The 25,740-nt window shown below is 44.3% G+C and overlaps 4 protein-coding genes across 20 annotated transcripts; 2 read left to right on the top strand and 2 right to left on the bottom strand.

Moving 5' to 3' along the window:
* On the bottom strand, nt 481–6,299 carry LOC110430134 (vegetative cell wall protein gp1-like). 14 transcript variants are annotated; one of them, XR_002447393.1, is made up of 8 exons: nt 5,387–5,590; nt 5,137–5,218; nt 4,519–4,622; nt 3,955–4,014; nt 2,114–3,179; nt 1,583–1,782; nt 1,319–1,493; nt 481–1,233 (listed from the first exon to the last, which is right to left on the bottom strand). XR_002447393.1 is itself a non-coding variant. In XM_021447167.1 (3 exons), exons 1-2 carry the CDS (start codon nt 5,987–5,989, stop codon nt 5,165–5,167), a joined length of 657 nt encoding a protein of 218 aa, XP_021302842.1. In that variant the 5' UTR covers nt 5,990–6,299; the 3' UTR covers nt 3,186–4,014; nt 4,519–5,164. The 14 variants fall into 14 exon arrangements, 1 of the variants encoding a protein (XP_021302842.1); XR_002447394.1 differs by lacking the exon at nt 5,137–5,218 and adding an exon at nt 4,736–4,823; XR_002447395.1 differs by lacking the exon at nt 5,387–5,590 and having other exon boundaries at nt 2,114–2,213; nt 2,888–3,029; nt 3,108–3,179; nt 4,519–5,380.
* LOC8082990 (periodic tryptophan protein 2 homolog) lies at nt 6,411–11,028 on the top strand. Its single transcript, XM_002441351.2, has 7 exons — nt 6,411–7,698; nt 8,158–8,409; nt 8,502–8,594; nt 8,762–9,133; nt 9,641–9,985; nt 10,073–10,300; nt 10,391–11,028. The coding sequence occupies exons 1-7, from the start codon at nt 6,508–6,510 to the stop codon at nt 10,559–10,561; spliced, it is 2,652 nt and encodes an 883-aa protein (XP_002441396.1). The 5' UTR covers nt 6,411–6,507; the 3' UTR covers nt 10,562–11,028.
* Nucleotides 15,639–16,271, top strand: LOC8082989. The gene has a single exon (XM_002441350.1). It carries the CDS (start codon nt 15,639–15,641, stop codon nt 16,269–16,271), a length of 633 nt encoding a protein of 210 aa, XP_002441395.1.
* Nucleotides 16,977–21,654, bottom strand: LOC8067528. Of its 4 annotated transcripts, none has more exons than XM_021446897.1 (9): nt 21,096–21,581; nt 19,443–19,727; nt 19,149–19,362; nt 18,937–19,046; nt 18,647–18,846; nt 18,308–18,411; nt 17,952–18,139; nt 17,668–17,867; nt 16,977–17,451 (listed from the first exon to the last, which is right to left on the bottom strand). In XM_021446897.1, exons 1-9 carry the CDS (start codon nt 21,382–21,384, stop codon nt 17,221–17,223), a joined length of 1,821 nt encoding a protein of 606 aa, XP_021302572.1. In that variant the 5' UTR covers nt 21,385–21,581; the 3' UTR covers nt 16,977–17,220. The 4 variants fall into 4 exon arrangements, 3 of the variants coding, with proteins under 3 accessions (XP_021302572.1, XP_021302574.1, XP_021302575.1); XM_021446899.1 differs by having other exon boundaries at nt 21,099–21,577; XM_021446900.1 differs by having other exon boundaries at nt 21,109–21,237.

The following is a 25,740-nucleotide window of genomic DNA, read 5'->3' as shown; positions in this document are numbered from 1 at the left end:
TCCCTCCATCCCAAATTGTAAGTCGTTTGACTTTTTTTACTCCAAGTTTGACCACTCGTCTTATTCAAAAAATTTGTGCAAATATAGTCAAATTTAAGTCATTCTTGAAGAACTTTTATTAATAAACCAATACACAACAAAAAAAGTGATATTTTGTACAAAACTTTGAATAAGACGAGTGGTCAAACTTGATATTAAAAAAGTCAAACGACTTACAATTTGAGATGGATTGAGTATAAATGAACCTTTTTTATTTTTTTATATGTACAAGGTAGTATGTCCGTGCGTTGCTACGGGATAACTAACATTTTATACTTAACACACGGATCGCACACGATAAAATAATAATACTGTGAATTAAATACCGACGCTAAAGTGACATATAATAAAAAAACAAAGTTCGTGAAATTAACAAAGTCACGAAGAGCATGGCATCGATAGACCTTTCCGTGATACAACTAATTAAGATAAAATGTCAACAAGAAGAAATCTCTAATATTTATTTCTTTCGTGCACCAATAAATTCATGAATAAGTTACGCCAAAGGTATTATCCTGTACATAAGTTCGATTATATTACCACGTCGTCCATATGTTGCTGCTAGTAGATAACCCTTGCTCATCCTGCTCGTTGTTTAGGATAACAAAAATTAATTCATAGATATACATACTAATCTCTATGGTTTATGTAAAACAAACAAGTATTGCAGGGCTCTTATCATTTGGAGGAACTAATATCAAAAGAATCGAACATGTTGATTGCTAAGAAGTATGTTTGTGCTAATGCTATGATAAAACTAAGGTGCTCTCATTTGGAGGGAACTAATATCCTCTCATAACAGCTCTTCCTCTTGCCTGTGGCTTGCCGGCGACCGGGAAGGAGAGGACGAGGCTGTGGTCGAGCTCACACCCACCTTAAAAAAACATATAAACAAACTTCTCGAGAAACTGACACATCTCTTGTAGATGTTTGCAAGAAGTCGGAGATGCACGAAGTACATGTTTCTTCGTTACCATCCAAGCTATGACTTGCACTATGATTTTCATCTGGTGGGGAGCTCTCTTTACTTACAAAGGCAAATGGTTGTAAAATAACTATCTAATTGTTCTCGACAAACCACTAAGAAAGACAAACACCTTTAGGTATGTCTCTTGATCAGTGATCTTTTTTGCCATTGACTCAGATATGATGACCAAAAAAATCTTCATAATCTTCATCGGATTTAGATGACGCCTACAAACACAAAGGAAACGCACATCAAGTAAAAACAGCCATGAACACCAAGCCATAATGCCTCAAACAAGGAGCAGATGTGTACCTTCACTTTATCCATGAAAGAGAGTGATTCCTGTAAAGAATGGTGGTCATCCTGGTAGGGATCACCTGCTTCGACAAGGTGACGGAAGCCTTATAGGACGCAAGTTTGGCCAACAAATACTTGAGATAGGATTTCTTTGAATTTTTGTAGTGTGATTCCACCTTCAGGATTTAAACTGCAATAGAAAAGAAGAACATATATAACCAGGAACAAGAAAGATGGTTCGTAGAGTGCAGATAACACTATTATACTGCATGTCTATACCTTTGGTCAGCAATGTCCCATGCTGCCTCGATGAGCTCCTTGCAAGCATTGTTGCTCAGTTTGGCCTTTGTAAACATGAGGACCCCCACAGCCTCATGAGTCCTAACCATGCATCTATAGCGCCCTCTTGAGCCAATCGTCATCACCAACTTCCTCCATTGTCAGCAGGCAATGTACCGCCACAGTTTAGCATGCGGCATCTGCAAGTTGAAAGTTCAAAACTCGAAACAGAAAGCAACACAAATTCATCCATTTCTCCAAGTAACATATCACGACCTCTTTTATATCATGGAAGAAAATGTCTGCAAGTGCCTCTCAAGTTTCAACAGCTCTATAGCAAGTTGATCTACAAGAGCTTAAACAACATATCTGCATTTTCTTTCATTTAAATGACAATAGCACATGATTGATCACTCATGAAGAAAAGTTGAGAGCACATAGCTGCCACTCTAGTTCAAACCCAAACGAAAGAAAATAATGGAATCCGCCTCAAATTCACTAAAAAGTCATCGAGAAACTAAAACATATTACCTTGAGGGCATTTCGGCGAACACTTCCATCACCTCAGACGCAATACTCTGAACCCCAGCCAACTCACGAGTGGAAAATACTCTGGTGGAAAGGCAACAATCTGGTCTATATTAGAGAGATAAATGATCTTAGTGTTAACTTTTTGGAGGGCTGGGTTGTGGGTTCCAAGCATAGGGTTGCAACAAGCATCTGTAAGGTTGCAAAAACAAATTGTTTGCCAAGATATTTCCATGCTAATCTGTGGCCTGATACTGTAGTAGCAAATAAGGTGCTAGCAACAATTTGTGGATGGGCAATCCTTTTATTTCTATCTCAATCAAAATTTAAATCTTTAATTAGTCAGATAATAGGAGGCATCAACAACACTTCAGACATGGCACTTTGGCCAACTCATGAACCGAAAATATTTTGCTAGAAAAGGCATCAATCTGCTCTATATTATAGAGATAAACGATCTTAAGTGTCAACTTTTCATTACATTGTCTTTTGCAAGAGCAAGCATCTCGCTAGGATTGATAACAACATTATGAAAAAAATGAAAATATGTCTCAAAGAATAAGACCATCACAACAAACGGTAATCTCATATATCAACTAATGATTCAGACTCTGAAAGCATCAAAGTTATGCATAATGTATATTAGCTGCCAGGGATTAAAAAAGTAAAAGTTTCTCTAGAAAGGAAGTGCAAGTACTAATAAGATAAAACTCATCGCCATCAAGATCACAGGAAATAGTTGTGATTATCCAACAAAGAAACAACATCAAAACATACCCTGATTCATGAGATATCTTAGCAGCGGCCATGTCCATTTGTGCATAGGATAATTATTGATATGAAAATATCTATTCCATCCATATCAAAGTCAATGGAGACAAAAATTCTTTCCAGCCATTGCAAACCTTCGATCAAAATGCTTGATACACAAAAACTAAGGATATCAAATTTTGTGCACATATCTAGGTGAATGAAAAATCTCACAACAAAAAATTACCTTACAACGAAGACAATTCTGATTTTTTGTGAAGCTTTGCGCCTTTGTGTCACCTTTCTCATCAAAACACATCTGCTTGAAAACAGGCGTAACCAATAGTGATCAGCAAATCCTTGGCTACTGAGCATTTTAGCATCATGGGACTAACAGGAATTCAACAAGCATTTTATCATACAAGCATGTGAAGATATCAAATGTGCAGTAAACTATCCACCGGTTGGAAAAGGCTATCCCAATATTCACCGATCATAAAAAAGGAAAGAGGTTTTCATTCCTCAAGATAAGGCCACATATAAGAAGGGATAGATGAAGTTAAAGTCATTTTAGAATAAAAGATGACCCCTGGTATTTCAAACCAATAAAAGATGACCCCAAGTATTTTGGAACAAATGCCTGATTATGGAGAATCAAAGCAAAGATCAAGCATCCAACCATCCTATTATATTTCTTCTGCCTTTTTACCACCTCCATATGCCATCAACAATAAGTCTATCGAGTTCATCTTTAATAAATGGTCTCTTTTGAACAGGTAAATGTTGTGCCTAACCATAAACTCTCATTAGGTGAACATGCCAATTCAAGGTTTCATATTTAAAAATCATCTCTACCAAACTATTTTAGCTTAAGACTGTAAAATAGTGAAATGTTTTGTTCTATAACATTCAAAATGCCAAACAAATAGCTTGAGTTTGAAATGCTTGAGCAACATGGCCAACATAAGTGCAGTGTGATCTTCATAGTAAGGAAAAAACATAACCAGAAATATATTTGAATATGCTGCTAGCATGAAGCAAATCCAATTTTTTAGGAATACCGGTCTGATGGCAATAATAATCTAGTGGCAAACCTTGTAGAGGATTTTAATTGTGGCAGCGGTATTTTCTGGTATCCGATTAGATAGAGACCCCTGCAACAATACAAATAACAAGCGTAAGAATAGAAATCTCAATATGTGGACATGAACTGAACAAATCGTCAATAATGCCCATGTAGTTATATATGTTCCGCAAATAGGCAAACGTGCTAATCACAGACATACAGACAGTACGATAAATTCTCAATAGGTGACATCAATCTAACCATAACCCTCACAGAAAATTAGATTAGGCATCAATGCAACAGGGATGAAATTGTGTTCTTTACCCATAAAATAATGTACAAAATGACCAAAAGATTATCTATATGACAACAATGCAGAAGCCTGACATAAAAGCGAGCAGAGCAAAAATAATGGATCCCTGTCGGTTAAATTTTATACTAAAATACACGGATCACACGATAAGATAACAATTCTGTGAAATTAAATACCAACATTAAATGATATTTAACCTAAAGGAAAAGTTCGTGAAATTAACACGGTCACAGAGAGCACAGCACCACAGTCTCATAAACTTTACTATATAGACCTTACCATGATGCAGCTAAGATAACTTTTTATATCACAGCCTCCAAATGTATTCGAGAAAAACCAAGTACTTAAAATAGCTCAGATCATTATGCAGAAGCTTCCAAGCCCTGACATACAAATTTCACAAGATTGCATGAACAAATAATTGGTGTTAGCAAAATTAACATTAAAGCCTTGAGGATCAAAATAAATACAAAAAATAAAAAAAGATAATCCTTACCTACAGCATGTTAATTTTGACCTAATGCTGAATGTGCAAGGCATTGATTTAATGTTCCTTGCCTTTATTTAATGTTCCTTGCCTTTATCTGAATGTGCAAGGCATCGATTCAAATTTCTGAATCTAGATTTCTTGCAGGAGACAAGTTTTGGTATCTTGGGTAGGCTAGCAGTAAATTTAGGCAGGAGACAAGTTCTGTATTCTTAAATACTGAGGATGTGTATAAGCTTATTTACTATTTAAAGAAATGTGAATTGTTGACAATGGAAGGAGAGGATATTGACTGATACATCTCAATGACAGTCCTCCGCCAGGTTGTTTAGACAGACAATGATAAAAGATATTATATTGGGTCATATACATATCCAGTTATGTATATTAAGGATCATATTGAGTCTTACTGTTGTTGCAAATCACGGCAGAGTTATCCTATCCACGTTCTCCCATATTCTCTCTGAATATCACATGGTCAAACAGCAAAACCTGATGATATGTTTAGTGGTTCCTTAGATCTACAGCAGAGTTATCACACCCTATGAATATCTATGCACCTATTTCTATTTGACCATGAGGATTAAGCATTTGTAAAGAGCCAAGATGTTATATGTGGTTCCTGTTCGGAACAGGGAGCAGTAGAGGCTTGTGGCTCACCTTTTCCTGCAATGCGGCCACCAGAGTTCGCGCGGTCGCTGGGGCACCCAAGATCGGCGCGGGCGCGGCGCGGGCGCTCGGCCACCGGAGATCGAGAGGAGCGGGCACCGGCGTGGCCGCTAGGGCAGCGGGCGGGGGCGCGAGGCGCGGCCACCGGCGTGCGCGCGCCCAGCGGGCTCGCGGCGGCACTGGCGCAGCTCTCGGGCACCGGGCTCGCGGCGGGGGACGCGGCTCTTGTCCGTGCGCGCGGCCAGCGGGCTCGCGGCGGCTCGCGGCGGGGGGGGCGCGGCTCTCGTCCGTGCGCTCGGCCAGCGGGCTCGCGACAGCTCTCGGCGGGGGGGTGCGGCCACCGGCGTGCGCGCGGCCACCGGCGTCGCGGCGGGGCTCGGCCACTGGCGATCGAGAGGAGCGGGGGCAGCTGCATGGCTCGCTGACCGGAGATCGAGATGCGGCGCGGCCAGCGGGCTCGCGGCGGTGATCGGAGATCGAGAGGAGCGGGGGCAGCTGCGCGGCTCGGCCATCGGATCGAGATGCGGGGGGCGCGGGGCGCAGATCGAGAGGAGGGAGACGGGAGTTGGGTGTCTTGGTGGGCGGCTGCTCCATGGACACGAGCGCGGGGAAGGAAAGGTCGAGCGTGATTGGTGGAGGTGATCTCGTGACCGTGATTGCAGGAAGTGGGAGCTCGCACGCGTGGAGGAGGCCCCACTTGTCGGTGCTGCGGAATCGCACGGGGAGGCAGACGGACGAATTTTTTGTCGCACCAAAAAATATCCACACTTTAGTCTTTATATAGTTGTATTGTATAGTAAGTAATAGTAAAGTTGTAGTAAGTATGTATATGTATGTATATAGTAGGAGATAGTTGTAGGAGATATAAAGATAGAAGATTGGGTGTCCAAAAGTCCAAAACAAAAGGCCTACCTGTCAATTACCAACTTGGGCCAAATTGTCCCAGGCCGACTAAATAGTTGGGTCCATCAGAAGAAGCCACAAGCCCACAGCCCACTCAAAACTCAAAATCAACTAAAACCCCCACGTCGTCGTCGAGCCGGTTCCCCTCCTCCCCCAAAACCCTAGGCGGCCGCCCACCCGACCGCCTTCCCCCTCCCTCGTCTCCCGCCATGAATTACCGCTTCCAGAACCTCCTCGGCGCGCCGTACCGCGGCGGCGACGCCGTCTTCGCGGGCGACTCGCCCGTTCTCCTCTCCGCCGTCGGCAACCGCGTGGCCTCCACCGACCTCGGCGCCTCCTCGTCCCTCACCCTCCCGTTCGAGTCCTCATCCAGCGTCACCCGCCTCGCCACTTCCCCCTCGGGCGACTTCCTCCTCGCGGCCGATGACAACGGCCGCGCGCTCTATGCCAACCTCCGCCGCCGCGCCGTCCTCCACCGCGTCTCCTTCAAGGGCGCACCGTCAGCTATCCGCTTCAGCCCCGACGGTCAGCTCATCGCCGTGGCCGTCGGGAAGGTCGTGCAGATCTGGCGCTCGCCGGGGTTTCGCAGGGAGTTCTTCCCCTTCCACCTCCTCCGCACCTTCCCGGGCTTCGCCGCTGGCGTGACAGCATTCGATTGGTCCCCGGACTCAGCGTTCCTCCTCGCGTCCTGCAAGGACCTGACAGCTCGGCTCTTGCCCGTCAAGAAGGGACTAGGAAGCAAACCCTTTCTCTTCCTTGGCCATCGCGCGGCTGTCGTGGGTGCCTTCTTTGCCACAGATAAGAAGACAGGGAGAGTCAAGGGGGTTTATACAGTCTCCAAGGATGGAGCTATCTTTACATGGAATTTGGTGGAAGGAAATGAGGAAAATGATACCTCACCTCCGCCATCACCAGGGACGCCAGAGCAGGGGTCAGAACAGAATGATGTCATGGAACTGGATGGTGGGAGCAGGAAAAGGAAGGTTTCGGGAGAATTGGAGGAACCAGTCACTAAGCTGCATTTGGCAAAGTGGGAGCTGCAGGAAAAGCATTTCTTCATGCAGTCACCGGCTAAGTTAACAGCATGTGATTACCACCGGGAGCTCGACATGGTGGTGGTTGGATTCTCTAGTGGAGTATTTGGGCTGTACCAGATGCCAGACTTTGTGTGCCTCCACTTGCTGTCAGTATCAAGAGAGAAGATCACCACTGCTATTTTCAACAGTTTGGGGAATTGGCTTGTCTTTGGATGCGCCAAACTTGGACAGCTTCTGGTGTGGGAGTGGCGGTCGGAGAGCTACATTTTGAAACAGCAGGGACACTACTTTGATGTGAATTGCATCGCATACTCACCAGACTCTCAGTTATTGGCCACTGGTGCTGATGATAACAAAGTCAAGGTGTGTGCTAAGCGATAGCATTTATGATCTCAATCATGCCCTGCTCTCTTTTTTGTTATGCATGATCTCCATTGTTTGTGTGAACACACAATCTCATCACACATGAACTGTTAATATGCACTCATTTTTGCTCAATCAATTGAAAACTGAATGTTAATTATGACGATCTTTTCCTGATCATACTATCTAGTGCTTCGTGAGATAGCCAGAGAAACTTTGCTTCATAATTTTATACAAATCACTAAACTGGTCCTCCAACTTCATGCAATTAAAAGTTAACTCTGTCCCTGACTCATTGAGCTGCTTACTCGTACCATGCTTATTTATTCAAATGAAAGAGTAGTGCCTACTATTGGTATTTGGCGGTAACATTAATTTTGCAAAAATATTTAAGAAATCCATTTAGTTAGTGTTAATGTCCTGCACAGCAAGTTTGATAATGTAACTGATGTGTTGCAGGTCTGGACAGTTTCATCTGGGTTCTGTTTCATAACATTTTCGGAGCATACAAATGCTGTTACTGCAGTTCATTTTATGGCCAATAACCATTCTCTTCTAAGTGCCTCCCTTGACGGGACTATTCGAGCATGGGATTTGTTCCGCTATCGCAACTTCAGAACATTTACCACCCCTTCACCTAGGCAGTTTGTTTCTTTAACTGCAGACCAGAGTGGAGAAGTAATATGTGCTGGAACACTTGATTCATTTGAGGTGTGTGTATGCAGCAACCTTTTATCCCCCAAAATTTTTATGTCTTATGCTTCACATCAAGCTCCCTTGACAACCAAAACATTTCCATGTAGATATTTGTTTGGTCAATGAAAACTGGTCGATTGTTGGATGTACTCAGTGGCCATGAAGGACCAGTGCATGGTCTAATGTTTTCGCCAATCAATGTAAGAGAATGCTTTGATATATTTTCTTTGACTTTATTTTCATAACTACAATTAGTTACAAAAGTCACTACTTTATGATTCTGCAAGAGCATTTTGTTCCATTTCAGTATTTTCTGTTCTGTATGTTATGTAAGTTCATCAAACCAATAACCGGCTTTGTTTGGTAGGCTATTCTGGCTTCATCATCATGGGACAAAACTGTTCGCCTTTGGGATGTCTTTGAGAGCAAGGGTGCAGTGGAAACTTTTCAGCACTCACATGATGTTCTTACTTTAGCTTATCGACCTGATGGAAGGCAGATAGCATGCAGTACTTTAGATGGCCTAATCAATTTCTGGGATCCATCTGATGGTTTGTTGATGTATACCATTGAGGGCCGCAGGGATATTGCTGGGGGTCGCCTTATGACTGACAGGAGATCTGCAGCTAATACAAGTATAGGGAAGTACTTCACAACGTTGTGCTATTCTGCTGATGGAAGTTCTATTTTAGCTGGAGGAAACACCAAATATATTTGCATGTATGATGTTGGAGAACAGGTCAGCAAATCTTTCTTGGCATGATTGTATTTATACCTTGAAGCATAGTTTTATATCAGCAACTATGAGTGTGTCTTCAGTTATGGTCCTGCATTTTGAATACTTTCTGGATATTATCTAACCAATGTTCTATCTTTCTGCTTAATTTTCGAAATATTTTCATGTTATCATCATGCCATGAACTGTATGACATCAACAGCTAGTTAGAAACCCAAATCTGAAGCTGTAGTAGTCTGACTTCTCTCCATTTGCTATGGTGAACATACTTTAGGCTAAAATGCATAACCAAGTGATCTTAATGTTATTTTTTCTTGTACACATATCTTGGTCTGGAATAATGCTAGAAATCTTTCATTTTATCTAGTGAAATTCCACTATGTACCACTGAAACAACATGATTCATAAAATGCCATTCATTGTGGGTTGGCATCTTTGAGTGGTGAGCATATAGGAGTATGCGATGGAAGATAAGTAATCACCCTTGTTTTAATGTGTTTCTTTGAGCAGGTGCTGTTGCGTAGATTCCAGATCACTCGCAATCTCTCATTGGATGGAGTTCTTGATTTTCTGAACTCAAAGAAGATGACAGATGCTGGCGCACTAGATCTCATTGACGATGAAGACAGTGATGTTGAAGAAGGAATTGATCGACAGGCTAGAGGAAACTTAGGGCTTGGTTTACCTGGATCAATGGCAAATCGTGGAAGACCCATAGCTCGGACAAAATGTGTTAAGTTTGCTCCAACTGGAAGATCATTTGCTGCAGCAACCACTGATGGTGTTTTATTGTACTCAGTTGATGAATCATTTATTTTTGATCCGACAGACCTTGACATTGATGTTACGCCTGAGGTATTTACTTCATGCCCTTTCTTGTTGTGTATTACCTATTGAAATTACTCTTTTTAATTTGCAAATTTCTGTGTTTGGTATTTGTAGAAAGTAGAGGAAGCTCTTGCAGAAAACCAACAGCAGAGAGCCCTTATACTTAGCCTTCGGTTGAATGAGGACTCCTTGATTAAGAAGTGCATATTCGCAGTTGATCCATCTGATGTAAGAGCAATTTGTTCGGCAATTCCTTACAAGTATCTCCAAAGATTGATTGATGCTTTCGCTGGTCTTTTGGAAAGTTGTCCGCATCTGGAATTTATCCTCCTGTGGTCTCAGGTATCATCCTCATTTTCTTCCCATGAATATACCTGTTGTTTTGGTTAGTGTACCATATATTAATCTCAATGTTTTCTTTTTATCGTATAGGAGCTATGTAAGGTTCATGGCCACTATATTCAACAGAACTCCAGAACTTTGCTTCCTTCTCTGAAATCATTGCAGAAGTCTATAACAAGACTACATCAGGATTTGGCAGACACTTGCTCTTCTAATGAGTACTTGTTGAAATATCTGTGCACTGCTGGTACAAAGAATTAGGTCGGTGGGCAACATCTTTACCGATCTCCGCGACTGCGATTTCTATAGGAGGTTGATGTGTTTGCAAACCCAGACACTCATGCGAGCTCTGACCACTTCAGCAGTTCTACTTGGGACCTCTAGCGCTGGATTTGGCATATGTGCTTAATCCTGTGGGCACTGGCTGTTGTGGACTTGTGTTCAGCACGCTGAACTGAAGCAGCAATGCAACATGATCGATTCTCAGGAGAAACTCGAGCTGAGTCTGGTTGTCAGTGACCATTGATAGTTGGCAATTTTGTATTTTTCCTCGGATCTGTGTTCGTATGTGTACCTAATCAGAGGAGGATTGTTAGCCAGTTTGTTAGAAACGAGGGGAAATTTTTTGGGAGCGATGAAAGTTATGTAACTTGTTATTAAATGTTTGAATCAGAACTGGAAATTGATATATTTGTCATGAATCAAATCGAAGATCTATGTTATATTCACTGCTGTTATTTATTTCTGCTGCAATGTTCTGGAGTTTGTCTGCGATACGTGGATGGGTTATGGGGCCTCAGTGCTGAATTAGGGAGCCCTCGAAGCCTGCCGCGTGCGCCGCATTTGGCCCATGATCTCACCACTGCAGCGACGCCGCGGAGCTGGCCCTCACCAACTGCGCATAGGTAGTCCCCCGCGGACCTCTGCTGCTTCCCCAACAGGCTCGCCCTCGTCGCCGACGCCTGGGTCTTCACCCTACGTATCCTTTTGTAGATGGTCTCGTAGTCTATCGTCTGCTCAGTTTATTCTGAGATCTCTTGCACCAGTCTGCCTGGAGCTTTGATCTGGTCTGGTAACCTCAGTTTGAATCCTGGGTCTACGGAATTCCATTCGCTTGTCTTATAAGTTGTATTTTTTCTATCAGCAAACAGTATTTACAACCGTGACTTTTCAGTCTAACAAACAGGCTCTCGTGGTGATGACCCGCAAATTCGATTGCACTGAAATTTTGGTCCTTGTGGAATTTGTCTCAGCAGGCTTCGCACATTTATAGCCTTGGTAATTGTTACTGGAACTGTTTGATCTGTTTTGTGCCATTTAGTTGCACTGGATAAGCCTTGGATGATGAATCAACTTCGAAATGAGTCGTTCATTGACACTAATGATCTGTTTTATTTGCACTCTTATTTTATACTGCTATTGATCGGTCTAATGTTGTGTTCAGGCGTAGGGCTTTGTACTCGGTTCACCAGTGTGACCTTTTGGGTATTGTGGCCTAGAAATCTAGTTATTTAATAACATAAACATTGCTTCAATTTTGAGAGCAGCTGAATCCTATCCAGATCTGATAATATCATGTGTTGTCCTTCCTAAGTGTTTTTTTTATGTTTCTCTTCTCATGTTATATCCTTAACGAATATCCACTGACCAATAATGCTGTTGCAAGTGAACGCATTCCCTTGAATGCTATTCAGAGTCGGCAGGCAAAGGTTTCAGCTGGGGATTCTGTTACTGTTAGCAGGTTGGCATTTTAACTGTCGCAAGTGGACGCATTGCCTTGAATGCTATTCCGAGTCGGCAGGCAAAAGTTTCAGTTAGGGATTCTGTTACTGTTAGCAGCTTGGAAGTTTAAGTGTTTAGCTGACCACTGAAATGAATATCTCTATGATGTGTTAGCAGCTTGGATCTTCAAGGTTGTGTTTCCTAACTGTTTGCAAAGATCTTTTTTTCTGCAAAACCCCCCCCCCCCCCCCCCCCCCTCTCTCTCTCTCCTCCCCCTCTGATGATTTCACGTTGGCTTTGCTCACAATGATGTGGTTTGATGCGCCTACTAGAGCTGTTTGATTGGATCAGAGGCGAATTACACGATATAGCATTTTATCTACTAAATTTATCAGTCATTCAACAATATTCTTCTCTCACAACAAACAAGCGAGCAGTACTTTCAGTCATGGATTATCAACGGAAAACTTTGCGAAGACCACCATGATTACAGTCTCCAAGTTTATCCAGCCACGCTTGAACAAAGCTAGGCTGCAATACAGTTCGCAATAATGACCGCGTGGCTAAAAAAATTGAAAACGCTAATGCTTACTTGAAGCAATACAGCTAAATAGCGGATTAGGTAGCAATCGTAATCGCATCATAGAAAAATGTCTATTTTACAAGTGTCACTAGCATGACCAAGACTGTACAAACTAAGCTAACTGAACCAGCATGCCAGCTGCTCCTTCCTGGCGACACAGAGGGCACGCTCCGCGGCGGCGCAGGGTGCTCTTGCTCGTGCCTAAACCGTGGGTTCGACCCGTACAGCCGCAGGACGCCGTCGATGTCGTCCGCGCTGAGCTCCACCTTCCTTTGCATGGCGGCGATGTAGGGGTACATGATCGCCTCCGGCGACGACGAGTGGCCTAGCCCGAGGATGTGCCCGATCTCGTGCGTCGCCACGGACTCCAGGTCCATGGCCGAGTCCCCCCGCGTGTCGGTGTCACTGCCCACGTCCACTGACCAGTGCTCCGCCGCGTCGAAGTGGATGTGCCCGTCGTCGTCCGAGGTGTACGCGTGGGCTACCTGGCCGTACCGCCCGTCGAACGGCGAGCCGTCCCCGTGGTCGCCCTCGTAGAACCCCACCATGATGTCGGGCTCGCCGCCGTCGTAGTAGTCGGTCTCGACGAAATCCACGGGGATCACCCTCGCCCACCGCGCGAACGCGCTCCGGAACGCGGCGCGCACGGCTTCGGCCGGCAGGTAGCCGACGGTGGCCGTCGGCGAGACTGCGTACGTCAGGACCAGCGGGTGCGGCCGCGTCCACCACGGCTGGTCCTGGTCGGCGAGGAACGTGAACCGGCTGCCAGTGCCAGCCGCCACCTCCGCCGAGAGGGACGCGGTCACGGACATGCCGGCGCCGTCGGCCACGCCGCAGCGCTTGGTCATGATCCGGCCGAGCGTCGAGGAGTCGAGCCGGCCGGTGACGGGCAGGCTGAGGCTGGACTGGTACCGCCTCACGGCGGCCTCCATGTGGTCGTCGAACACGTCGTCGTGCTCGTGCGCCGGCCGGGGCGCCTGCATGTACCCGAACCTCGCCAGGTACCTCTTCAGGTCGGCGAGGCCGGCGACGCGGCTGCCCCGCCGCGCGCCATGCAGGTGCTCGAACGAGCGCCACGAGACGGCGTCCGGAGGCCGGTGGTGGTGCCCTGCACCCGGCACGGGCCGCGAGGCGGCTGTGTGGAGGCACGAGAGGACGCCTAGTAGCAGCAACAGGAAGCACGCGGCGCCACGGCCGCACGGGAGCACGGACATCGTAACTATCGGAGGCCGCACAGGAACACGAACATCTGAGAACAACTTTTAATTTTACTTCATTTAGAGCATCTCCAACCATTATGCATTTGAAGTTATGCATTTTAGGCAAATTGCAAACCCCCAAATAAAAATGGCAAGACTAAAATCGGGTGATCTCCAACCGTTATGTAAAATGCCAAGTCCATCATCTTTTTTTTTCCTGGAAATTTTGTTTCGCGGCACTCCTTCCCGCGCGGCCAATCGATCCCGCGCCAAACAGCCCGCCGTCGTCTCCCGTTCACCAATTCCCGCGCCAAACAGCCGCGTAGTACCGATAGTGAGCTGCGCTGTTCGTCGTACCGATCTCCCGTTCAGTCGTTCACCGTACCAGTTCGTCGTTTGTTGGTCATCAGTTCGTCGTCGTATAGGTTCGCCCCTTGGCTCCAGTAACGATCTCCATCAGGTCCAGAAACGCACGCGTGAAGCTGGCGAAGGAGGACGCGCGATGCTTCTCCTATCGCGTGAAGTGGTGGCGGCGTGAAGGGAAACCGCGCGAAGGGAAGAAAAAAGCCCGCGAGGTGGAACCGAGAATCCCGTGATCTCTATTTGCATAGCGGGACTCCTTTGGCATATATGCCAAGTTTCCCCCTCCAAATGCATAGCTATGTAAAATGCATAGTCCAAATGCATAACGATTGGAGGGGTTTTTTTTGGAGTTTTATGCATTTTGGTAAATGCCAAGTCCATTTGCATAATGGTTGGAGTTGCTCTTATATAGTAATAATATCGCGCTCCGCTCTGAACAAGGACACGGGAAGTCTTGTCCGTTCTGGGCAGATTCGGAGACGGAATTCTAATCGGAAAGGCCGTTGGCGCTAATGCAATCAGGAGAGCACCGCAGGACACAAATAGGGATTAGCTAGATCATCACACTACCATTGTTTATAATTCTATATTGATGAAGCAAGTTATCATAGTACCATTATTTATAATTCTACTATTGTTGGTGAAGCTAGTTATTTAGTGCCAATATAATTTAATTTCACCATGGACATGCAAACTAGAGGTGTTTGGTTAGCCACTGAGGGCCTGTTTGAATTGAAGGGAATTCAAAGGAAAATTGTAGGAATTTGAAATGAAGGGAAGGAAAGTAATTCGGGTCGACCACGTTGGCTGCTCGCGCGCTCGGTCGCCCACATGTCCACGCCGCCACGGCCCCTCGAGCTTGCGAATTCGCACACCCCACCGCACACGCTCAGTAGCCCGCTCCACATCTATACTTTTTCGGCTAATTAGGAGTTTTTTCTTTCACAATAGATCAGCGAATAATATTTTTAGTTATGGTTTTTTATATCAGCGAGCAGACTCTTAATCCACGAGGAAATGGGCATGGGCATATCAACTGTCTCAATCGGCCCAACGTGCGGTCCTACGAGGCCTGCTACGGTAGCGCCATTCTCCTGCGCTGGGTCGGTTTCTCATCATGCGTATACATGTGGTGGGCTTACTGGCTTCCCGCCGACTTGGGGAAAGCGCGGCGGGTTGGCACGTCCTCCACGCACAGGCCAGCCCACACCATCCCACGTCCCGCTCCGCGCTCGCCGCACGCCCCCCGCCACGACCCCAAGTCGAATTCGACTCGAACTCGGGACATGAGTACAAGACATCATCGTATCCTGGTCGGATGGGAAGACCGACCGGAACAAGCTGTTTAGGAGATCTATAAATCTCTCACCATCTCACCGAGTCACAACAGGTTGCGACTTGCGAGTTGCGAGCAAGCAAGAGAGCCCAGAGCCATCTCGAATCAGTGACATCCCCCCCTAAAAGAAAAAAAATGGCGTGCTCTGCTTTGGTTACAGCGACGACGCCGCCAATCCCGAGTCTCTGCTGCCGTGCGCCACATCAGCTGTCTCCGTCGGCGCGGCCGTACCAGTCGGGCCGCGTCATCCTGGTGCAGTGGTCACCGCCGCCTCGTGGTTGGTTCAAGCTAAACTTCGACGGATCCGTCTACCACGACGGCTCGGCGCGAGCGAGCGTCGGCGGCGCCATCCGCGACAGCGCCGGCCGTGTCGTGCTCGCGTTCGCCGAGCCCACGGAGCACTCCACCGTCGGCATCGTCGAGGCGCGCGCCATGATCCGCGGTCTCCGCCTTGCGCTTGGGCTCCGCCTGCAGCGGCTCGTGGTCGAGGGAGACGATCTCGTGCTCGTGCAGCTGCTCCGTGGCGAGGAGACGCAGACACGGATCCCTGTGGCGTTGCAGGAGGAGATCCGAGGGCTGCTTCGCTGCTTCTCCGGGTGCGACGTGAGGCACGTGTATCGAGAGGGGAACCAGGTGGCGCACACCCTCTGCCGCCAGGCCTACCATTGCCCCGGAGTGTGGGCAGGGATCGTGCCGTCGGTCGTGTTTGACAAGGCCGAAGAAGATCGACGTGGCGTGTTGCACGAGCGTGCTGTGGTGGTTCGGTGATCGACGAGAGAAGCTGTGGTCGTCCAATGATCGACGAAACAAGCTGTGGTGGCCCGGTGATCGACGAAAGAAGCCCTGTGTGCAAGAACCTTTTGGAGAATGGAGAGTGAGACGACACGATCCGGGTCAAGAACGAGGACGTACGCAAGGGTGGCAGAATGAACAATGAAGGATCAAGAGCGCCTAGGCTTTGCCAGGACATGCGAGCGAAGCACCGTGAGCCAGAGTTGATGCGCGAGGATCATTAAGGCTGCTCTTGATAGTTATGTTGATTTTTTTTCCCTTGTGTGCAAACTACACAAGTGTTGACGTATTGTTATGGAAAGAATTATTCAATCTGCGATGTATTGTATCCCAATATGATTATCATTTTTAGTGTATAAAAGTTGTCGAGGATTCCTGAAGTCCAGTTTTAAGAAGCATGCTACAATACGTTTGTGATCAATGATAACGCAAAACTGCAAATGACAATTGACAACAGCCAGCCCACGCCAGCACTTCCTTCCCTCTCGCACTTCCAGCAGGGGCCCACCATCTCTTCCCCTACCTCCGGCCACTCCAACTCTTTGCCATAAATCGGCCATTGCCATGCACAGCTCGAGCTCGTGCAGCCGCCTCTTCTCCTCTCCTGAATTAAGCTGCGGTTCATCACTACCCACCTTCACTCCCTCAGGCATCCATGGCATTATCTGACAACATTGAGTGTATTTGAAACCCTGGCAAAGACTACCTCCAAAATGATTGAATTGAATCAGCTGCTAGTTGAATCCATCTCTGATCTAAAAATGTTTATTTACAACAAAGAATTTCAGCTCTCTATCAACAATCCCTGACAAAATTTTGGCTCCTTTGGGGAGGGGGGGGGGGGCATCAAAGGAAGTTAAAGTAAAACAATGTTGGAATGTTGTCCGTTAGATTTGCAGTTGTATAGGAGCAAAATTGCCAGGATTTACAGTTGAATTGCTTCCTTCATGTTAGTTCGATGAGTTCGTCTTGAGCTTGATCTCTTATCCCGTGTTCGCTTCCCTGATAACTTCTTGGTCGCAGAAGCCCTCCATGGTTCCTTTGCTGCATTGTCTGGAAGCATCTTTCTAGGGTGGACGCGCACAATGGGTGGCCGCTGGGGAGGCCAACTTCGTAAGGTAGCCTGCCTCTGTTCCAACAGTTCTCGGTGGTATGACTGTAAAGCAAGAATGGTGCAAGAAAAAAAGTAGTCAACAATAGACAAAAAAGAACAGAAGGTTAGTCCTTCTGGAATTAAAGCGCCATCACAAAGAATGTGCTGTTTTACCTAAAGCAAAATCCTAGTTCTATGATCTATCAGGCAATGTATATCACAGCAAAACAGTGCACAGGAAATCAGTGGCAATAAATTATACAAAAAAACTGAAAATACCTGAACAACAAAATCACGCCTTTCACAATCCAGGAACATGTCTGCAGTCCAATTAACTCGTGACCTTATTTTATCCCTAACTGTGCTGAAGCTTAGCTGATCTCTGGACGTGAAGCGGTCAACTTCATTGAACCAAAGGCATGTAAACAAGTTTGTTATGGGGACATGTTCCCTAATTATCACACAGCCCTCCGGGACATCTGTTAATCAGAGTATACTGATATCAGACAGGTATATAGTTTGAAATATTAAAAGGTCACAGATCAGGAGGGAGAAGTAACTACCGCTCGTTATAGGAAGCTTAGCTGACGAATAATGGGTTAGACCCTCTCTTTTGTAGAACTCTATCTGGTAGTCAATTGATGTGTTATCATATTTTCCACCAGCCTTGTTGGCCTCAGCTTCCTCAAAAACATCGAAGCGTCTGTAATGCCTGGAAATAGCAAAGCTAACATTCTTCCTCCACAAGAACCTGTAACATAAGTGTAGTTGGACAAATCAAAATAAACTGGGACAAAATGGATAGAGCAAATGGAGCATTAGTCACACTGGAAACTAGAGAAATTGATTTCTAACAGCATATATAAATGTTCCCTGAGCTATGTGAAGAGTACATAGTGCAAAACAAGTGACTGTTTACCTTTCTAATACCTGATAAGGATCCCTCACTAGCTTAAGTTTCCCATCAATCCAAATTGAATATCGCACATTAGGAAAAAGCCGATGAAGTAAGAGCTTTGGAACCTGTAGGAGGAAAAGATCACAGGGGCCATAAATGATAAAACCAAATCCATAAACTTATTGATTCTGATTTGCATTAACAAATGTCAAGTCAATCAAACATTCAGAATGGGATAACAAGGATAATATGGAGTCCAGTATTCCCTATTCACTTCATGGAGAAAAACAAAAAACATGGTAGATTGCAAACAACACAGGTTTGACTGAGAAAAATCAAAATCGCCAACTGCACAGGTACCTTTCCATTGCGCCTAGCATCTGTAAATGGTAGGTTGCGGACAACAACTACCCGCCACAGCCCGATTCTTTTAGTATGACCAATAGTAGTGGAGTTCTTTATTGCGGCTTCTGTTTCTTCATCCAGAAACATAAAGAAGCAAACTGTATCTTTTGAAAATTTGCTGATATTTTCTGGTTGTTGCATTACATCATAATTACCTGAGAAATTTGTAAGCAAGTGTACACAGTATTTGTAAGCAAGTGTACAAGCAATTTGAAATGAGGGCTGAAATCCAAAGTAGTAGTTACCAAAAATAGCGGAGGCAACAACAGTGCTCTGGCACAGCTGCATCTCAGAACGATCAGCTTCATCTATGTCAAACCCAGTACTAAGACCAGGTGTCTTCCCTCTTATAAATCTGGAGACAAACAGTAGGTTAGCTACAGCAAAAGAGAGACTGATCATTGTAAACAGCCATCACATGATCTCAAGATAAAGCACGTGAAATGTATGGGCATACCCACAATGTACAGTCATTGAGTCTTTTATGTCATAAGACTTTTCTCGTTCCTCCAGGGATGGAAAACCTCCAAACAAAGAACCACTCTTTGACTCTTTGGGAATCAAATTCTCTTCAAACATATAATTTAAGCTTTGAAGGACTGGTGACAATGATGGTTTAGCTGGTCTCAGTGCCAGCGCTTGCTCAACTGGCAAATAACAAACTGGACAGGCTATACAAGCCTAAAATACATTAGTTTAGATTCAGAACTAAAGTAGCACTGAATTGGAATAGTCAGGAATGTACACTTACGTCGTGGTCCAGTGCGTTTTCTATCAATAGGTGGAGGAGACAATGAGAAATTTTCACAAGGATGATGATCCATAACAGCTGGTGGAAAACTCTGCATGAGTTCCTGAACTTGTTGTTTGCTATCTGATTGTTTTTCCATGTGCGATGCTGTATTCAAACCATTCACAGTCAGCGAACCTCTCTGAGCTACTGGTCTGCCCGACGATGTCCAACCAGGGTTCACAAAGCTCCGGACATGATCAGAAAACACAAGCATGGTCTCAACGCCAGGTGATGCATCTTCGTCTAAAACAGAAAAAAAAAAAGAGAGTATTTAGTAGGTCAGTTTTGGAACATGCATACTAAGGTGAAAAAAAGGACAAGAAAACATATACTTACAACTGAACATTACATATACTTCAGTAAGGAATTTTTACAACAGATTTTTCAGTCCGGTTATTATTCAAAATAAAAATGTTGAGCACATAACATTGGGTTTCGCAAACAGAAACCCAGTTGAATCACTAACATGGACAGATGCATGTAAAAGATGTGCTTTAACTGCAGCTGCAAGCTCAGTAATATGTTAATGGCATTAACTAGCATAGGAGATAGATTTCTTGTTTGGCATATTGCTAGAAAAACATTGAATTACACAAATGATAGTGAAACCTTTTCTTATTTTCTCAATAGATTTGAAACCTAATGAAAAACTGGAGGCAAGAAGATAGTGTGAAAAACTGTTAGGACCTTGACGATAAAAGGTTTGGAAACCTTTAGTTCCCCACTGCTCCAGGAGGAGAATAAGATCTCAAGTATTAAATTAGACTCAGAAGATACAAAGCAACTTTTTGTCATTGTAATTTGTAAGTTGTAAGTTTGTAACGATGAAAAGGCATGGAAATTGGCTTCTTAACAAAATGGGCCAGATATTCTAGTGAGCTGTTAAATGTCAAATTAAAATGGTCAGCAGAAGCCAAATGAGGTGCATACTGAAAAGAAAGGATCAAGCACAAACACAAAATGCAATTTACCTATAATGATTTAAAACAAACAGTTCTTGCAACACAAGCCAATCTAAAGCTGGCACCACAAAGGCACAAATCTTAACAGCATAATATTACCATACTTGCAGAAATGCCTAAGCCACATTAGCTAGATCAAACACTATATCTCTCAACAGTATGTATTTCAGTTCCAGAAAACTGGCTGATCCACAGTCAGAACCATAGAACTCAAAACTTCAGATCGCACTCCCAATATTATTGTTTAATCCCGCAATGCAAATCGCCCAGACATTGAGACTGATCAGTGGCCTGGACTGCAAGAGTAATAGAGTATAATATACCAATCCCCTTTGCATCTTATCAGTCAGCTAAAGTCAAAGTTGATGTCCGGATAAAGAATGCGCATTAACACGCGCTAAGATCCGAAAACACATGTCTAAATAAACATAGAATGTGCATAAGGTGCAGAGAAACATTGACGTGGTTATAGAATAATATCACTTCCAAGTTGCACTGCGTCATTTCCCTGAACTTTACTTGCTACACAATTGCACGACAGGAAAATAAAACAGCAATGACTGTTGGCAATAGGAGTATTATCTAATCTAGTCTAGTGACTGAAACAGCATCATGGATTCGAACTGGAAACACGAGGCAAGGCAACCACCACCTTTACTGACAAGTGATGAGAAGAGGAAGCAGAAGGCGACGGCGACGGCGACGAGGAGGAGGAGGAGCATCCGCTGGCGGCGTCCGGCGAGCTTGCAGATCCGGGCGAAGACGCGCGGGCCGCCGGCGCCGGCGCCGGCCCCGCCGAGGGACATCTTCGCGGGCTTCCGCGCGGCGAGCGGCGGCGACGGCGACGGCGACGACTGGCAGCCGCCTAGCTGCTGCTGCTGCGGCAGCGATCCGTAGCTCCCCGACGACCTGACCCCCAGCGACGCCCCGCCGCTCATGCCGCCACCGCAGGGGCGGATCCAGCTTCCGGTGCTGGGATGCACGGGCGCACCCCGAGTTTTTTCAGCTTCCGCATATACCCCTCGCTGTAACTCACGCGAGTGAATCGGGCTCGTGTCCTCGTGAACACTGCCTCGGCCCGGGCATGCGCAGCGGCACAGTGCGGTAAATAAAAAATGAATCCGAGAAACTCTTGTGTTTTGTGGAAATTCATAAATTTGTAGGCCCGTTTTCTCTAGTTTAGTTTGGACGCATAAATTTCGCATGCGTTGTCGTCTCTTCCGTTGCAAACTTGCTGTACATTTCGATGTTTGGGTTGTATCGTGAAAGTCGGAACGCGCGCGACCAACGTGTGGGCTTTTCCATTCTGAAGAAAGCTGGTCTTTCGAAATCGTGCCAACGAGGCAACACCTACTTATTGATCTTATTATAATTAATGTTCTTAATTATAATAATATCATAATTAATCCGGTTAAAATAGAGATAGATCGGTATCATATCATTTATTTGATCGTCTCTCGGCTATATCACGATTAGATCTCATGTTTGATGATTGATTCTGCTAGATCGGCTAAATTTCTTTAAAGGTTCATTAGATTCCTTTGCCAAGCCAAACTGTGTGTCCTGCCTTGATTCTTAAGCCATTTAATTGAGATAACACCGAAGCAGTACTATGGTAAATGTACAACTAAATAGCTTCTTTGCTATACAGCCATTCTATTCCAATGCATTTTTTATTTCAGTTAACAGTTCCCCCCCCCCCCCCCCCCCCCCCCCCTCTCCTCCTCAAAACAGGTCACAAAAAAAGGTAGAAGCTTCACCCTTTTGCAACATGCGCAAGATCATAATTGACACGTACAAGATGGGTCATATTTCCCACGCATGTCGAACAAATATAACTCCAAAATGTTCCAGACCACACTAGCAAAAGCTCATACTGTACAAAGAAGCATGAAGCCAATTTCTAAGCATGTTGATTGTATGATAGCCAGGCCATTGCAATTTCGTCTACCATTAGTTAGGTAAAGCGGTTTGACGCTATTGTACACTTATATTCCTGTTTATCCAGACACTTAAAATAGACATGTATAATAATACGTATCAAACTGAATGTGTTGTAATTGTTTCTTGTATTTATGCTTCTCTGTACTTTAACTATGAAATGCCGAAACAAACATGCCACATCCATGTAAATCCATAGCTAAATCACCCATATAATCCTCAGGATATTTACATGACCGTGTGCGGATGGCGCGCGCCCTACTACTAGTACGAGAGTACGAGACGAGGGAATTAATAATGGCAAGAAATCATGGAGTCGTGACATAGGTAACATGGATACACCCCATTAAAGTGTTTGCCTTATCAAGAGTGCTTAGAAAAGTTTGTGATGCTTCTTACGTAGGTTTAAGGAGCAACGACACACATAATTCCACAATATACTCTTGTTGAAAGTACGTGGTGTGATGAACACTACACATCACGCATGAATTCTCCACCGCTACACACCAATCAACAAAATCGAGTTATTGAACGAAAGAACAACATCCTAATCACACTAACATGAGCTATTCTAGATGACTATGAGACACTACAAATGTTTTATGTGGAAGCAATCAACATGTCGCGCCATGCCTCCAATGGTGTCTATTTTCATCTACTACTAGAAAAGATATAATATGGACTTCTTATTCGGAGGAAGCCCAGTATCATCTATTTTTTTTTTAGATTTTGGTGGTAAATGCTACATTCTCAATAAGAAAAAGGCTTGTTAAGTTTGAAAGAATATGTGATGTTGGATTTCTCCTAACTAATATAATGACAACTTAGCTAGGTGAAATTAGAGTGAAAGTAAGACTTAGATGTGAGTTTTTTTTATCAAAACATTATTTTTTGAAATAGCTTCATGAGTGAAGCTTCTTTTTTATACTCTCACAGAAGAATAGGGAGAGGTGAAATTTGAAAAAAAATAGTTTATCCTAATTTTATCTTCCACATGTCAGTCTCAATATGCATGGCAAGAGGAGAGACGTGCTGGGGCTTGCAGCCGCTGGTGGGGCGCAGGCGACAGGACGTGGCCTTGGAGGCTCTCCCACACTGGAGGGCTTGAAGATCGATAGCGCTTTGGCCTTGGAAAGGAACATGAAAAAAAAGGTATAGGAGGAAAAGAAAAAGAGAGGATAGTGTAGTCATTTTATTCCATGTGAAGCTATTTTACTAAATGGAATTAAAAAACAGCTCAATTTTACCGAAAAAGCTACTCGTAAAGTTAAAATAAAAAATGGCTTCACTATTGAAGTTGACTATGCCAAATGGGGCCTTAGAGTACAAATAACGGTGTAGTGCCAAAAATAGTTGTAGCCGCCTATTTATTTTCTTGCTAGAAAATTAAAACCTCTTATAATTTAGAATGGAATGGATGTGTTCTCTACTAATATATGTCCGGCGTACTCATGTGAATGGCTCTTAAAAAAAGAATGGAATGGATATATTGGATAGTTCTCTTATAACTTTGCTTTATTTCCTTGGCAAGCCAAACAAAAAAGTCTTGGAGTGAAATAATGTACATCCCCAACTCGCAATGAGTCCCCTGTGCCAACTTCTACCTCTAATTAATTTGTATCTATCTGGCTATAGCTTGTCAAACTAATAATTGACTCTATTCACTTATCTTATAACTATATCTTTTCTACTAATAAATAATATTTTTTCTCACACTAAATCGATGAGCAGTATTTTTAGTCTGACGAGAATCAAGTAACCGGGTGCCGGGGCGCATATGTGCGTCGTCAGCCTGCACTACTGTGCTTTCATCCATTCACCCGCCTATCAAACATGCGGCTGCATCAGCCATCAGCCGGTGGAAGTGGTGGAACCCCGTGGAAGCGTCTGGTTTCTTCCTGCGCGGCTCCCGTAGGCGTAGCGGCGTCGCGTCGGCGTGCACGTCGGTGACGGTGCCTTCTGGAGCGCTCGCCGCTCGGCACGGCATTGCATGGACGCGTGTGGTGGCGTGCCGGAGATCTATATGCGGCCGCGGTAGGAGGAGAGCGGAGAGGCTAAGGCAGCACAAAAAACTCAAAACTTTATAAAATTTCTCATCATGTTGAATCTTACGGCACATGTATAGAATATTAAATATAGATTAAAAAATAACTAAGGCCTTGTTTAATTCCAAAATTTTTTGCAAAATTTACACTGTAGCACTTTCGTTTGTATTTGACAAATATTGTCCAATAATGGACTAACTAGACTCAAAAGATTCGTCTCGTCAATTTCGATCAAACTGTGCAATTAGTTTTTATTTTCGTCTATATTTAATACTCCATACATGCATCTAAAGATTCGATGCGATAGAGAATCTGAAAAATTTTGCAAAACTTCTTAGGAACTAAACAAGGCCTAACTACATTACCTGTAAATCACGATACAAATCTTTTAAGTTTAGTTACGCTGTGATTAGATAATGTTTGTCAAATAAAAACGAAAATATTACGGTATCAAAATACAAAAAGTTTTTGAATATAAAGCAGGCCTAATAAGCACGGACAGCGTGGAGCCGCGGGGCCTGCCGGTGGAATGCATGATTGAGGCAGGGTGTGGGACGCGGGGGATTGACGTGGGCGACGGATTCGCTCCGCCGCCGGATTCTGTCGCACAAGCTGCTGCTTGGTCCAGGAAAATGAACTCGTGGAACTTGACAGCGGGCCGAGATCCAAAACATCAATCAAAACATATATATATGTAAGTTAAATCTAAACTAAATTAGATTATGACTTCAGTCATTAGCACTAAACCATATCGTTTATGCGCTTAACTCATTAAAGTACATTTCCAACCCACCATTTCACCGACACTTCATGCTATTGTTCATATTTAGCCATAAACAAAAGCAAAAATAAATAGATAGAATAAAAAATCATTGTAAACTTTATTATTTACAGCCAAAACAGATCAGCCCACTTTAATAGGGTCCAAACTAAACTAGCCCAACAGCCTTCTCAACCTAGGCCATGTTTAGTTCCAAAAAATTTTGCAAACTATAAATAGTAGCACTTTCGTTTGTATTTGACAAATATTATCCAATCATGAACCAATTAGGTTCAAAAGATTCGTCTCGTCAATTCCGACCAAACTGTGTAATTAGTTTTTATTTTCGCCTATATTTAATACTCTATGCATACATTTAAAGATTTGATGTGACGGGGAATCTAAAAAATTTTGCAAAATTTTTTGGGAACTAAACAATACCCTATTTCAATCCAAACTGATACAGTCTAAAATTAAAATCAAATTAAAAAAACGGGTTTAACTCGAACCATTGTCAGGTTGTCCCGTCCGTGCTGTTCGACCCATTC

Source organism: Sorghum bicolor, chromosome 9 (genome assembly GCF_000003195.3).
Source record: "Sorghum bicolor cultivar BTx623 chromosome 9, Sorghum_bicolor_NCBIv3, whole genome shotgun sequence".
NCBI classification, from domain to species: Eukaryota; Viridiplantae; Streptophyta; class Magnoliopsida; order Poales; family Poaceae; genus Sorghum; species Sorghum bicolor.
The sequence above is the reverse complement of the archived record's forward strand: the minus strand, read 5'-3'. Positions and strand labels throughout refer to the sequence as shown.